At 47.2% G+C, this 16,249-nt stretch overlaps 1 protein-coding gene across 1 annotated transcript in view; it reads left to right on the top strand.

Moving 5' to 3' along the window:
* The window catches only part of ENTREP2 (endosomal transmembrane epsin interactor 2), an 82,953-nt gene that overhangs the window by 59,108 nt on the left and 7,596 nt on the right, over positions 1-16,249 (top strand). The window contains exons 4-5 of the mRNA XM_048519713.1: positions 9,481-9,641; positions 10,180-10,315. Of these exons, the coding sequence (XP_048375670.1) occupies positions 9,481-9,641; positions 10,180-10,315 (297 nt within the window). The remainder of the gene's footprint in view (positions 1-9,480; positions 9,642-10,179; positions 10,316-16,249) is intronic.

The raw sequence follows: 16,249 nt of genomic DNA, 5'->3' as shown, positions 1-16,249 counted from the left end.
ATAAGACATCCCCTGAAAATAAGACATAGCGCATCTTTGGGAGCAAAAATTTATATAAGACACTTATTTTCGGGGAAACACGGTAGTCTCTGGAGCACCAGAAAACAAACTTGCTCCCTCACCAACATGGCATCCCTTCAAATATCTCAACACGGCTATCATGTCACCTCTTAGCCTTCTCTTCACCAAACTAAACATCCCCAGCTCCCTAAGTCTCTCCTCGTAGGGCATGGATTCCAGACCTTTGACCATTTTGGTGGCCCTCCTCTGGATCTGTTTCTGAGCTCCTTTTGGAACACTTACGACCCTCCCAATAACTCAGTCATGCTTTTAGTTGATGCACCCAAACTGCAAATGCTAGCCACCTTAAACCAGCAAGATAGGATTTCCTACGATCAGGTGGACCCAGGAGTTCTACAATTGCAACCGACCCCCAGACTTCGTTTCCAGGCTGATCCCGGTGATAGCAGGTCTGCTTGGTCAAGTGCAAGAATGCCACCGAGAAGACATGAATAATCAAGGCAACCTAACACCGGCATCCTTTTAGGTCAGTTAAAAGCATTTTTCATAAGAAATTGGGAGCAATAACAATAACACCCTCCCTTAATATAGGCAAGAATGTCCTCTCCTAGAATTGTAAGCGTGTCTTTGTTCTTTAGAACATAAGAACCTAAGAACTAGCCTGCTGGATCAGACCAGAGTCCATCTAGTCCAGCACTCTGCTACTCGCAGTGGCCCACCAGGTGCCTTTGGGAGCTCACGTGCAGGAGGTGAAAGCAATGGCCTTCTGCAGCTGTTGCTCCCGATCACTTGGTCTGCTGAGGCGTTTGCAATCTGAGATCAAGGAGGATCAAGATTGGGAGCCACAGATCGACTTCTCCTCCATAAATCTGTCCAAGCCCCTTTTAAAGCTATCCAGGTGAGTGACCATCACCACCTCCTGTGGCAGCATATTCCAAACACCGATCACACGTTGCGTGAAGAAGTGTTTCCTTTTATTAGTCCTAATTCTTCCCCCCAGCATTTTCAATGAATGTAGGGGGAGGGCTGAAGAGAATTCATTTCCCCCTTCTCTGAACCATAATTAATATTTCTCCCTGCCTTTTGCCATCATTTTCTGTCCGGAGCATCTCGAGTAAGAGGAATCTGGGAAGAATGTGTTAAATCCCACCTTTCCCACAAGGAATATGCATCATTCTCCATTCCCCGTTTTATCTCCACTACATCTCCAAATGCCTTGATGATTCTCTGAATGGAGCATCGTGGTCATGCAACCCATGGGAACAATGGCCCCTTCCGCACATGCAGAATAAGACACTTTCAATCCACTTTCAATGCACTTTGCAACTGTGCAGAATAGCAGAATCCACTTGCAAACAATTGTGAAAGTGGATTGAAAATGTATTATTCCGCATGTGCGGAAGGGGCCGATCTGAAGGCGCCTTGGGCCCAACTTGGCGGCCTCTCAGAGGGTCTGGTTTCAGTCTGAGCCTGAATCGGAAACCACCCGGGGACCCTTCACAGAGACCAACCAGAAGAAAAGCGGAAGCAACAGAGATGTCAATCAGATCCTCCATTTTGAACCAGCCACACTCCGTGCTTTCTTTCCACAGATCGAGGGAAGTAACTGTACCACGCTACTCTGCATTGGCCAGACCTCACCTAGAGTGCTGTGTTCAGTTTTGGGCACCGCAATTCAAGAAGGATATTGGCAAGCTGGAACGGGTCCATGGGAGGGCGACCAAAGTGGTCAAAGGTCTGGAATCCAGGCCCTATGACACTGGTGGCGAACCTTTTCGAGACCGAGTGCCCAAACTGCAACCCAAAATCCACTTATTTATTGCAAAGTGCCAACACGGCAATTTAACCTGAATACTGAGGTTTTAGCTTAGAAAAAGCGGTTGGCTCCGAGGTGTGTGTTTACCCAGAAGCAAGCCCCATTGCCAGCAACTGAGCTTACTCCCAGGTAAAGGATCGCGCTTTAGAAGAAGAAGAAGAAGAAGCAGGAGTGTCTGCCTTGAGTGAGCAGCAGTGGCGTAGGAGGTTAAGAGCTCGTGTATCTAATCTGGAGGAACCGGGTTTGATTCCCCGCTCTGCCGCTTGAGCTGTGGAGGCTTATCTGGGGAATTCAGACGCCAGCTGGGTGACCTTGGGCTAGTCACAGCTTCTCGGAGCTCTCTCAGCCCCACCTACCTCACAGGGTGTTTGTTGTGAGGGGGGAAGGGCAAGGAGATTGTCAGCCCCTTTGAGTCTCCTGCAGGAGAGAAGGGGGGGATATAAATCCAAAACTCTTCTTCCTCTTCTTGTTTGCCACCAGCAACCATCATTCACCCCAATTGCTTTGCCTGGGGGTGGTTTCATTTTCCACCTGCTTCTTGTTCGATCCATTGCAACTCCAAGCTCCCGTGGAGTCCCTCTCTGTTTGCTGAATTACCTTCTACCTTGATGACGCTCAGGTGCAGCCGCCGTAACAGAACTGATCCCCCACCCCCCTTAATGAGAAAACCCTTAAATCACCGGTGGGTCTTCAGATACACCAGGGACCTGCCGTTTCAGGGCCCCGCAGAATCGGAGACGGGAACCGGCCAGAAGTTATCCTCTCCTGCTTTTTGCCTCACCTTGGGTTTCTGAAATTGGAAACGGATTAGTTTAAATTTACTTTCTGAGCCTTGAGAAGGCGAGAGAGAGAAAAAAAATGGCATATTAGTTCTTGTTTTATTCTGACAGCGATTTGCTCCTTGAGGGCTGTGGCGGCCCTGGAATGGCAAATAGTGTCCTTACCCTGTGGAAATGGAGTGCACCGAAATGAATTTTCAGTTCGGGGGGGGGGGGGGGGGTTCGCAAAAGGAGAAGAGAATATTTCCAAGCGGGCTCTTTTAGAGAGTGTCTGTCATTATTATGATGATTGTTATTAAGGCAGCTTCTTTCTCGGGAGCACACTTTGAATTCTTATTTATTGTTGTTGTCATTTCTGTTACCATAGAACAGTGGTGGCGAACCTTTGGCACTCCAGATGTTATGGACTACAATTCCCATCAGCCCCTGCCAGCATGGCCAATTGGCTGATGGGAATTGTAGCCCATAACATCTGGAGTGCCAAAGGTTCACCACCACTGTTCTACGGTAACAGAAATGACAACAACAATAAATAAGAATTCAAAGTGTTCTCCCGAGAAAGAAGCTCCCTTAATAACAACCATCATGCTGGCAGGGGCTGATGGGAATTGTAGTCCATAACATCTGGAGTGCCAAAGGTTAAGAACATAAGAACATAAGAACAAGCCAGCTGGATCAGACCAGAGTCCATCTAGTCCAGCTCTCTGCTACTCGCAGTGGCCCACCAGGTGCCTTTGGGAGCTCACATGCAGGAGGTGAAAGCAAGGGCCTTCTGCGGCTGTTGCTCCCGATCACCTGGTCTGTTAAGGCATTTGCAATCTCAGATCAAAGAGGATCAAGATTGGTAGCCATAAATCGACTTCTCCATAAATCTGTCCAAGCCCCTCTTAAAGCTATCCAGGTTAGTGGCCATCACCACCTCCTGTGGCAGCATCTTCCAAACACCAATCACACATTGTGTGAAAAAGTGTTTCCTTTTATTAGTCCTAATTCTTCCCCCCAGTATTTTCAATGAATGCCCCCTGGTTCTAGTATTGTGAGAAAGAGAGAAAAATTTCTCTCTGTCAACATTTTCTACCCCTTGCATAATTTTATGGCCATAGAAGAACACCACGGCCATAGAAGAACACTCCAGATTAGGAATTTTAATACAAGTAGAAGCATAGAATCGTAAGAGTTGGAGGAGACCTCAAGGGCCATCAAGTCCAACCCCCTGCAATGCAGGAACACACGATCAAAGCACTCCTGACAGATGGCCATCCAACCTCTCTTTAAAAACCTCCAAAGAAGGAGACTCCACCACTCTCCGGGGTAGCGCATTCCTCTGTCAAACAGCCCTGACTGTCAGGAAGTTTTTCCCTGATGTTTTGGTGGAATCTCTTTTCCTTCCCCTTGAACCCATGACTCCTGGTCCGGGACTCTGGAGCAGCAGAAAACAAGTTTGCTCCCTCACCAACATGACTTCCCTTCAAATATCTCAACATGGCTACCGTGTTTCCCTGAAAATAAGACAGTGCCTTATATTAATTTTTGCTCCCAAAGATGCGCTATGTCTTATTTTCAGGGGATGTCTTATTTTTCTGTGTTCTGTTCGTCGGGCATGCTTCCAAACAAAAACTTTGTTACGTCTTACTTTCGGGGGATGCCTTATATTTCGCACATCAGCAAAACCTCTACTACGTCTTATTCTCAGGGGATGGCTTATATTCGGGGAAACAGGGTATCATGTCACCTCTTAACCTTCTCTTCACCAAACTAAACATCGCCAGCTCCCCAAGTCTCTCCTCGTAGGGCATGGATTCCAGACCTTTGACCATTTTGGTCGCCCTCCTCTGGACCCGTTCCTGAGCTCTTTCTGGAACACTTATGACCCTCCCAATAACTCAGACTGTTTGTGCACCCAAACTGGAAATGCTAGCCACCTTAAACCAGCAAAGCAGGATTACCTACGATCAGGTGGGCCCCGGAGTTCTACAATTACAGCTGACATTCAGACTTAGCTTCCCGGACCAAAATGGCAGCTTCAAAGTGGTATTCCATAGAGTTTAGGAGAAACTCTCCCAGATGCTACCTCCAAATCTTCAGGGACTTTCTAGCCAAAGCTGGAAGCTCTACACCAAAAGAGCAGCAGTGGCGTAGGAGGTTAAGAGCTCATGTATCTAATCTGGAGGAACCGGGTTTGATTCCCAGCTCTGCCGCCTGATCTGTGGTGGCTTATCTGGGGAATTCAGGTTAGCCTGGGCACTCCCACACACACCAGCTGGGTGACCTTGGGCTAGTCACAGCTTCTCGGAGCTCTCTCGGCCCCACCTACCTCACAGGGTGTTTGTTGTGAGGGGGGAAGGGCAAGGAGATTGTCAGCCCCTTTGAGTCTCCTGCAGGAGAGAAAGGGGGGATATAAATCCAACCTCCTCCTCCTCCTCCTCCTCCTCCTCCTCCTCCTCCTCCTCCTCTTCTTCTTCTTCTTCTTCTTCTTCTTCTTCTTTCTAGGGCAGGTAGGAATGCCCTCATGCCTTTGTGAGTCACTGTGCCTATCACCAGATGGCCTTTTGTGGATGTTCCTCTCAAGATACTTTCATTTTGAAGGTCTTCTGTCAGCTGGATTTGATCTTTTTGGAGTCCAAATGGAATATAAGCCCTGCTTTTATTCCCCCTGGGTTTCTGTCTGGGTCCCTCCAAACATAACGGGGGCCAGACCCTCAGTAGAGATCAGAGTATCTCTACTCTGAATTCCAGCACTTCTCCAGGGCTCACGTTGGGGACTTTCACATCTCCCAAAAGTTTTAACTGGGCATGCTGGGAATAGAACCGTTGGACCATTTGCCCGCAAAGTAGGAGCAGCAGTGGCGTAGGAGGTTAAGAGCTCGTGTATCTAATCTGGAGGAACCAGGTTTGATTCCCTGCTCTGCCACCTGAGCTGTGGAGGCTTCTCTGGGGAATTCAGATTGGCCTGTGCACTCCCACACACGCCAGCTGGGTGACCTTGGGCTAGTCACAGCTTCTCGGAGCTCTCTCAGCCCCACCTACCTCACAGGGTGTTTGTTGTGAGGGGGGAAGGGCAAGGAGATTGTAAGCCCCTTTGAGTCTCCTGCAGGAGAGAAAGGGGGGATATAAATCCAAACTACTCCTCCTCCTCCTCCTCCTCCTCCTCCTCCTCTTCTTCTTCTTCTTCTTCTTCTTCTTCTTCTTCTTCTTCTTCTTCTTCTTCTTCTTCTTCTTCTTCTTCTTCTTCTTTTTCTTTTCTTTTTTGTTCTCTTCTTTCTTCTTCTTCTTCTTCTTCTTCTTCTTCTTCTTCTTCTTCTTCTTCTTCTTCTTCTTCTTCTTCTCCTCCTCCTTCTCCTTCTTCTCCTCCTTCTCCTTCTCCTTCTAGATTCTCTACCGTTGTGCCTCTGCTAATTTCAGAATCTTGGTTGCGTTGGGTCGACTATATGCCAGGGATTCCCTTCTAGCTTTTCCTGGGCTAGGGATGAAACAGTACGGAAAGCAAACCTTCCCTGGAGGTGCCAAAACCCGGTCGTAGATCCCGTTCATGTTTCTAATTCTTCCTTTTCATTTAGGATACCCAAACGTTCCCTTCAGACCTGGAGCGTACGCATTTGATGCTTTGCTGACCAAGGTTTGCGAAGTGGAAACCTGCAAACCTTTTCTCCAGCAAACCTTTCCCCCTGCCGTATAAATCCACCCAAAAGCTGTCAAGTCGGCTGCTAACCTTTTTACGCAGGGTCACAGATTCCAAAAGATGTCGAATGAAACATATATGGGAGTGCAGCACCCTCGGGCCTTTGAGCGCGGACACGGAATGCGCACCAATTTCTTAAATGTGCAGAAGGAAGGTTTTGCCACCACGGGGAAAGTTGTTCCCGTCTTGGCCGTTTTTATAGTTTTCGTTAGGAATGAAATCCTGAAACTGAGATAGTGAAGCAATTTGGTGGTAAAGGAGCAGCAGTGGCGTAGGAGGTTAAGAGCCCGTGTATCTAATCTGGAGGAACCGGGTTTGATTCCCCGCTCTGCCGCCTGAGCTGTGGAGGCTTCTCTGGGGAATTCAGATTAGCCTGTGCACTCCCACACACGCCAGCTGGGTGACCTTGGGCTAGTCACAGCTTCTCGGAGCTCTCTCAGCCCCACCCACCTCACAGGGTGTTTGTTGTGAGGGGAGAGGAAGGCAAAGGAGATTGTCAGCACCTTTGAGTCTCCTGCAGGAGAGAAAGGGGGGATATAAATCGAAACTCTTCTTCGTATTCTTCTAAATAATATTACCATTTGGCACTGCTCCTCTCAAAATAGATGCCTCTCCAAGGACTTTGGGGTTCATCTGCGGGTCACACCTGGGCAGGAAGGCTCATCTAATCTGGAGAACCGGGTTTGATTCTCCACTTCTGCACACGAGCGGCAGATTCTTGTGTGGTGAACCGGATTTGTTTCCCCACTCCTCCATTCCTGGCTGGTCACCAGTTCTCTCAGGACTCTCTCAGCCCCACCTACCGTACAAGGTGTCTGCTACGTGGAGAGGAAGGGAAAGGAGTTTGAAGCCACCTTGAGTCTCCTTACGGGAGAAAAAGCAGGTTATAAATCCAAACTCCTCCTCCTCTTCAAAATTCTTCTTTGGGTGAAACACAAGACTCCCATGTCTTTATAAGACCATAAGAACCACCCTGCTGGATCAGACCAGAGTCCATCTAGTCCAGCACTCTGCTACTCGCAATGGCCCACCAGGTGCCTTTGGGAGCTCCCAGGCAGGAGGTGAAAGCAATGGCCTTCTGCTGCTGCTACTCCTGAGCACCTGGTCTGCTAAGGCATTTGCAATCAGAGATCAAGGCGGATCAAGATTGGTAGCCATAGATCGACTTCTCCTCCATCAATCTGTCCAAGCCCCTTTTTAAAGCTATCCAGGTTAGTGGCCATCACCACCTCCTGTGGCAGCGTATTCCAAACACCAATCACACGTTGCGTGAAGAAGTGTTTCCTTTTATTAGTCCTAATTCTTCCCCCCAGCATTTTCAATGAATGCCCCCTGGTTCTATATACAGCGTCTTCCTCCTCCCTCCCGACCTTCACTAGCTCCAATTTCTTCGGTCCACCTTGCTATGGGATGCTGGGAAAAAGATTGAGAACCTATTCATCTTGGCACGTAAGGGACGGAGCGTGGCTATGAGTCAGGCACATTTTGAACCGGAAAACAGATCACAAGAACTCCGCTTCGCTTGCGTATCTTCCATCTTCCCGCAAGTCTATATTTTGTTCGCTGAATCGCTTCTACCGAGATTGGCCTTCTGCCGTTCCTTGCCGTGCCGATATCTCTGATGCGGTATATATGTTTTGATGTAGAGCTGGCGTATCCTGCTGTAAAATATCTGCTAGCAATTTAATTTCACAGAGCTGGAAAGAAAAAAATGCAGGATAGAAGTTTTCCTCCTCAATCCTAGATTTTGCTTTTGAAGCGCCACGCGCAGTTTTTCCGGAAGGAAGGTAATGGTGACCTCAAACCACCCACTTATTCTTTTGTAAGTCTGGTGCTTTTTCGGCTGGGTATAATCTAAGACTCTGTGTCGGTGCCCAGGAGCTGTGTGATAAGGGAATACTCAGTGCTGGGTGGAATAGGAAATCCCAGCAGGATGGGAAATGCACTCAGATAGACCTTAGGGCCATGTTCTCTGGGGGGAACGGAGAACAAGGAAAGCCTTCTGAACGTGCTGCAAGATAACAGAAAAACTGAGCAAATTGCCAGATAAAGGTCTGGGGTTTTTTTGCCCAATTGGCTGTTAATGTGCAGCAAGAAACATCTCAGCACGTATCAAGGGAGACCTGCAGAGATAGGGGAAGCTGCTGTTTCGTCGGCAGGTAAACAAGCAGGCATGTGGACATTTCCCCTTTAATGTCTTGTCGAAGGCTTTCCCGGCCGGAATCACTAGGGTGTTGTGGGTTTTCCAGGTTGTGTGGCCATGTTGTATTTCTACAGCGTCCTCCCTTTGCAAACATCCTCCTCTGCCTCTTCTTAAAACTTTGTGTTTTCAGGAATCCTTTGCATCAATCCCGGGCCTCCACGAACCAATTTTCTGTGCAAATGAAAATGAAGAAGAAGAAGAAGAAGAAGAAGAAGAAGAAGAAGAAGAAGAAGAAGAAGAAGAAGAAGAAGAAGAAGAAGAAGAAGAAGAAGAAGAAGAAGAAGAAGAAGAAGAAGAAGAAGAAGAAGAGGAGGAGGAGGAGGAGGAGGAGGAGGAGAAGAAGAAGAGGAGGGGGGGGAGGAGGAGGAGGAGAAGAAGAAGAAGAAGAAGAGTTTGGATTTATATCCCCCCTTTCTCTCCTGCAGGAGACTCAAAAGGGCTGACAATCTCCTTGCCCTTCCCCCCTTCCGACGAGGAAGAGGAGGAGGAGGAGGAGGAGGAGTAGGAGGAGTTGGAGTTTGGATTTATATCCCCCCTTTCTCTCCTGTAGGAAACTCAAAGGGGCTTACAATCTCCTTTCCCTTCCCCCCCTCACAACAAACACCCTGTGAGGTAGGTGGGTCTGAGAGAGCTCCGAAAAGCCGTGACTAGCCCAAGGTCACCCAGCTGGCATGTGTGGGAGTGCACAAGCTAGTCTGGTTCACCAGATAAGCCTCCACAACTCAAGTGGGAGAGCTGGAATCAAACCCGGTTCCTCCAGATCAGAGTACACCTCCTCTTAGCCACTGCTCTTCGCCACTACGCCACTGCTGCTCCAAGGACAAGGACAAAATCTTTCAGATTTGGGAGCTCTTTGATATCTGCCGACTAATAAGGCAGAAAACTTTCTCCTGTTTTTTGGGGGGGCTAACTGTTTACTTACTTCCCAGAACTCGCTGGGGAATGTCGCTAACCTGTCCATGGTCTCGTTTCTGTCCCGCAGTTCCTGCCGCACCGACTGCACTCCACGCAGACGGACTGTCTGACCTCCCACGGAACGATCCTGCACCAAACTCTGGATTTTGATGAGTTCATTCCTCCGATCCCGCCACCCCCCTACTACCCACCTGAGTACACCTGCACTCCCGTGATAGAAGCACAAAGGTGATTTTTCTTGTCCCCCGCGTATTCTTCCTCATGTATCACGTTGGAATTAAATTATGCTAATCTTTAATTTTCTGAACTCCTTGGAGCTGAGAGGTCAGAAACTTGCTTTTTTGACTAAGGATGAAGCTGCGGGGCATTTTTGTTCCTGTTCGCCTCTGAAAGTTCTTATCAGTTTTCTCTGTGCCAGCTTTGAACTGTTGTGGTTCCTTTCGGAGTTCCTTTTGTGATATTTTTGCATCATTTGTAGGCAGGACATGCAAATAAGGTTTAAAGATTTGCATATGACTATTATGGGGGAGGCGGTCAGGGCGGGGCTTGCCCCTGAAGAATTGGCAAACGGTGCAAAGATACATGGATTTGTTTCCCACAAGGGGGGGATTCAGATAGAAAAAAAATGTGCTTGACCCTATATTTAAGGATGGTAACATGCTGGTATGACTTTCTTGCCGTAAACTGAATGCATGACGTTTCAGTCTGTCGACTGTCGGTGGTTTTTAATGAATCCTACTTATTGTTGCTTTTGTTATCTTTTTAGAGGCCTCCACTTGGACTTCCCTCACTCCCCCTTTAGCACTTTGTACGAGGTTGCGATTAACAGCCCCGGGATGGTTTACCCAGCGGAGCTGCCCCCTCCGTATGAAGCCGTGATTGGACAAGCCCCCACTCACCAGGTATGAAAGACTCTGAAATCAGCTCCTACCTAGACATTCTGGAACAGGTCCAGAAGAGGGCAACCAAAGTGGTGAAAGGTCTGGAGTCCATGCCCTACGAGGAGAGACTCAGGGAGCTGGGGATGTTTAGTTTGGTGAAGAGAAGGTTAAGGGGTGACACGATAGCCATGTTTAGATATTTGAAGGGGTGCCATGTTGGTGAGGGAGCAAGCTTGTTTTCTGCAGCTCCAGAGATAAAGACCAGGAGTCATGGGTTCAAGGGGAAGGAAAAGATATCCCACCTAAACATCAGGAAGAACTTCCTGACAGACAGTGGAATGCACTACCTTGGAGTGGGGTGGAGTCTCCTTCTTGGGAGGTTTTTAAAGAGAGGCTGGGTGGCCATCTGTCAGGAGTGCTTTGATTGTGCGTTGCAGGGGGTTGGACTTGATGGCCCTTGGGGTCTCTTCCAACTCTATGGTTCTATAATTCTGACAGCGAACATTATGAATACAGGCATCTCCTCCTGGACCTATCACAATTTTCTGACCTTACCCTTCCAACCTGGTCTTTGATGCCACTTGGGCAAGAAAATACAATCCCGCCCCCCCCCCAAAAAAGATGAGATTTCTCATATTCGAAGAGGGGGAATGAAGCCCGATAGAGGCCGAACGCACACTGCTTCTCTCTAAATGAAAAGCTTCGTGTGGGGTGGGGATTTTGAATGCTGTTTTTATTGACTTTTTTCGAAGGGTGTTTTTATGGTGGTTTTTAATGTTTATGTTTTAATGTCTTTAGGACGGCATGTTTCAACGGGGCTTTTAACCCCATTATGTCAGTTGCCGTTTGACTTTGGCGTAGGGCGGGGTATAAATGGAATAATAAATAAATAAACAAACACACGAGTCGTAGGGTTTAGCAATCGGAATGCTGCACTGGGGTTTGAGTTCAAATTCTCCTTCGGCGTGGAGTTCAGGGCAGGGGTGCAGTCGAACACCGGCCAATCGGGCTGGCCCCACCCAAAACTCCACGTGGAGTTTGGAATTTGGAGCCCTGCTGGTTGACGCTCAACTTCGTCCCTGTCCCAAATTAGGAAAGGAATTGATAATAAAACTGCAAATATTGTCATGCCCTTATATAAAGCAGTGGTGCGACCGCACTTGGAGTACTGTGTCCAGTTCTGGTCGCCGCATCTCAAAAAGGATATTGAGGAGATAGAAAAAGTGCAGAGAAGGGCAACGAGGATGATTGAAGGATTGGAGCACCTTCCCTATGAGGAGAGGCTGCAGCGTTTGGAACTCTTTAGTTTAGAGAGGAGACGTCTGAGGGGGGATATGATTGAAGTCTATAAAATTATGCATGGGGTAGAAAATGTTGACAGAGAGACATTTTTCTCTCTTTCTCACAATACTAGAACCAGGGGGCATTCATTGAAAATGCTGGGGGGAAGAATTAGGACTAATAAAAGGAAACGCTTCTTCACGCAACGTGTGATTGGTGTTTGGAATACGCTGCCACAGGAGGTGGTGATGGCCACTAACCTGGATAGCTTTAAAAGGGGCTTGGACAGATTTATGGAGGAGAAGTCGATTTATGGCTACCAATCTTGATGCTCTTGATCTGAGATTGCAAATGCCTTAACAGACCAGGTGCTTGGGAGCAACCGCCGCAGAAGGCCCTTGCTTTCACCTCCTGCAGGTGAGCTCCCAAAGGCACCTGGTGGGCCCCTGTGAGTAGCAGAGAGCTGGACTAGATGGACTCTGGTCTGATCCAGCAGGCTTGTTCTTATGTTCTTAACTCCATGGGGAATTCAAAACAGGGCCCTCCAATGTGCCCCCCACGTGACCACAGAAAATGGCACCTGGGGCTCCAACCTGTCCCCCCCCCCCCCCAGCTACACCACTGAATGGAAAGGAGAGAACTGGGTAACCTGCCCTCCACTCATTGGAGGGAAGGGCAGGTGGCGAACCTGCTAGACAGGTGGGTCAGAAGAGCCGAAAGGGAACTCCAATGTGATACTTTGTCTGTAATGGTTTTCGGAACTCGGAAGCGTCGCTGGAATTCCAAGTTAGAAGGGGATTTTTAAAATAAAATAAAATAAAACCCAGCTCTGAGCATTTTGGTGTTTTCTCGGATAGATAAGTTCCAGTCGGTTGCCTTTTGTTTATCTTTCCCATGGTATCTTGGGATTTTAATGGATAAATCTGCATTCCCCTGGACCCTGTGCTATGGTTGGGCAGCGCTTGCATAATAGCATTTTTGCAAAGGTCAGGCGCAAAGTCACGGAAGTTTTCGTTGCTGCCGGAGAGAGCCCGGAAAATTGCGTGTCGAGGCTGAACCTTCCTGCCCACTTAGAGGGAATTGAACATTGACAAGAAACTTGACTTAAAGGAGCAGCAGTAGCGTAGGAGGTTAAGAGCTCATGTATCTAATCTGGAGGAACTGGGTTTGATTCCCAGCTCTGCCGCCTGAGCTGTGGAGGCTTATCTGGGGAATTCAGATTAGCCTGTGCACTCCCACACACGCCAGCTGGGTGACCTTGGGCTAGTCACAGCTTCTCGGAGCTCTCTCAGCCCCACCTACCTCACAGGGTGTTTGTTGTGAGGGGGGAAGGGCAAGGAGATTGTCAGCCCCTTTGAGTCTCCTGCAGGAGAGAAAAGGGGGATATAAATCCAAACTACTACTCCTCCTCCTCCTCCTCTTCTTCTTCCTTTTAAAAACTCACTACGTCCCTCTGCCTTGGATCACACAAGTCTTTAATTCTGGTACTTTGGATCAAATAAATGTCGTGATCCACCAAGAGCTACCAGCCCTGATAGTTAAATGGAGCCCCCATGTACAGAGGAAGATTACCTGTGTGCCCTGTATACAGAGTGTAAATTATGGGAGGGTATGGTTGCCTTCATAGGATCTTCCCAGAGGTATCTAGCCGGTCCCTGCTAGAATGGTTAGTCCTGTCCAGCGACACAATATTCTTAAATCTTGACGATAAATGCCTTTTCTCATTAATATACTGAGCAGTGAAATATTATTCAGCACTCCGTAGAAGAGATCAACTTTTTCCTTTGATGTGCTCAAAGTTGGGTTTTCCTGTGTAAAATCTGGTCATGTCGGCTGACATGAAGAGTGTCAAAGTCAGAGGCAACCGGAGCGGTCGCTTAACTTCTCTCGTTTAGCCCAACCTGTTCGGCCGATTAAATGGAGATCCGTACGCCTCGTCCAAAGCGCCTTAGAGGGAGGGTGGGGTAAAAATAGAACAAATAATAATAAGATTGATTGATTGATTGATTGATTGATTGATTGATTGATTGATTGATTGATTGATTGATTGATTGATTGATTGATTGATTGATTGATTGATTGATTGATTGGATTTGTAGACTACCCTATCCCCAAGGGGCTCTGGGCGGTGCACAACGTCAACATATATACAGTGTATAACAAAGGATCACAATAGTGACCACATAACAATTGTTACATTTATTAAAATCCATTAAAACAGCGGTCAATACAATAATAACAGGCGTCCCATAACCCAATTTATTAAAAAGCCTCCTCAAACAGGGAACGGCCGGACTCCTCCCTAGGAGGGTAACGTAGATGTAAACAGAAATAGGATGATTAAAAATAAGTGAGTAAGGAGGGGGGGGTGCGCTCTACTCAGCGACTGGACACTCCAAAGATTCAAGACTACCTGGCCATAGTAAGATTCGAACCTGGGACTTCTTCGTTCACAATGTAGTCTTTTTGTTATTCTATTGTATTAGCTTCCCCTTACATGGAGCAACAATTCCCAGTATTCCCTGGGGAGAGGGAATAACCATTGATCCAATTATTTTTTTGTGGTTCAAAAGAAGTTTCCCGCCGTCTCTTTTAGTGTCTGTCCCAGTTTCCCCCTTTTTAAACGGCTCCGGCTGCGTTTTCTCCGCCGTCTCTTGAGCTGCGGCGAGATTTATTTTATTTTTTGCCCTTTCAGCTCTCTGCTCCGGGGGGCTCGCCTGTTCATCTCGCTCTTCTGTTCTTTTTCTCTTCAAGCTTAATCATATCTGGGGTGGGGGGGAAGAGCCGTCTCCGCCTCGTTCCCTTTCTGTTGAAATATATGTTTCAATCCCAAGAGCTATGCGGTGTCAAAGCTTAACAGCTTCGGGGGCAGGAGGGCCTCGTGTTTGATTCGGCAAAGGACCTTGCGCAAATTAAGCTTTGGGGGGGTGGGGGGGTGCCAGATGAAAGATTATTAATTCTGGCGCTATCGCTCATCGTAATGGTCTTTCAGTGCATTGCGGCCACCCACGGCCGGAGTAACGGCTTCTTCTTCGGATGATGCGTCTCGCTCAATCCTCTGACCTCCCTTAATACATATTTCAGGGCGGGGGGGGGGGGGGAATGCACAGAGGGCATCGATTTCTCAGGCAGAATGAATCCTCCCTTTTTTTGAAGGAGGGGGGTAAAAATATTGCTAAGTTGCTGCAGAAGGTAGAGTCGGAACGTCGACTCGTCAGCAAGATGGATTTCTGCCTGGTGGGTTTAACAATGGTGAATTCTCCCCCTCCCTAAACACACACGCTTTATTATTTAAATGTACCATGTCAGCTATTTAAATATTATCAACAGTGATATAACACGCAGATGGCCCTCTTGGTAGGCTGGTCTTTATACACAATAGAATCAGGCTGCCAAATTCTGAGACAGCCGGATGGAGGACTATACCACATGATCCGGGGGAAGGCATTCTCATTTCTGAAAACTTGGCACCCCCATGTAAGAAATCAGCATTGCAGAGATTAGACAGCACCCTTTTCCTTGATGCTCTGGGAGTACTTTCACTACTACTACTACTACTTCTTTTTAAGTATGAGGGAACTTATGGAAATGGAGTGCCAGTCCACTATTTAAAGTGGTACAGTCCAACTCAGGATTCATTTATATCAGAGCTCGCCACTATTTAAAGTGGTACAGTCCAGCTTAGGATTCATTTATATCAGAGCTCGCCACTATTTAAAGTGGTACAGTCCAGCTTAGGATTCATTTATATCAGAGCTCGCCACTATTTAAAGTGGTACAGTCCAGCTTAGGATTCATTTATATCAGAGCTCGCCACTATTTAAAGTGGTACAGTCCAACTCAGGATTCATTTATATCAGAGCTCGCCACTATTTAAAGTGACACAGTCCAACTCAGGATTCATTTATATCAGAGACCTCCACTATTTAAAGTGGTACAGTCCAGCTTAGGATTCATTTATATCAGAGCTCGCCACTATTTAAAGTGGTACAGTCCAGCTTAGGATTCATTTATATCAGAGCTCGCCACTATTTAAAGTGGTACAGTCCAGTTTAGGATTCATTTATATCAGAGCTCGCCACTATTTAAAGTGGTACAGTCCAGCTTAGGATTCATTTATATCAGAGCTCGCCACTATTTAAAGTGGTACAGTCCAGTTTAGGATTCATTTATATCAGAGCTCGCCACTATTTAAAGCGGTACAGTCCAGTTTAGGATTCATTTATATCAGAGCTCGCCACTATTTAAAGTGGTACAGTCCAGCTTAGGATTCATTTATATCAGAGCTCGCCACTATTTAAAGTGGTACAGTCCAGCTTAGGATTCATTTATATCAGAGCTCGCCACTATTTAAAGTGGTACAGTCCAGCTTAGGATTCATTTATATCAGAGCCACACCATTTAAAGTGGTACAGTCCAGTTTAGGATTCATTTATATCAGAGCTCTAATTAATAAAGCTGCACAGTCCAGTTTAGGATTCATTTATATCAGAGCTCACTCATTTAACGCGGTACAGTCCAGTTTAGGATTCCTTTATATCAGACCTCGCCACTATTTAAAGCGGTACAGTCCAGTTTAGATCCATTTATATCAGAGCTTTCACTATTTAAAGCGGTACAGTCCAGCTTAGGATTCATTTATATCAGAGCTCGCCACTATTTAAAGCGGTACAG

The sequence above is a fragment of the Sphaerodactylus townsendi genome, linkage group LG17 (genome assembly GCF_021028975.2).
Source record: "Sphaerodactylus townsendi isolate TG3544 linkage group LG17, MPM_Stown_v2.3, whole genome shotgun sequence".
Classification (NCBI taxonomy): domain Eukaryota; kingdom Metazoa; phylum Chordata; class Lepidosauria; order Squamata; family Sphaerodactylidae; genus Sphaerodactylus; species Sphaerodactylus townsendi.
This window is presented reverse-complemented; position numbering and strand designations above follow the sequence as displayed.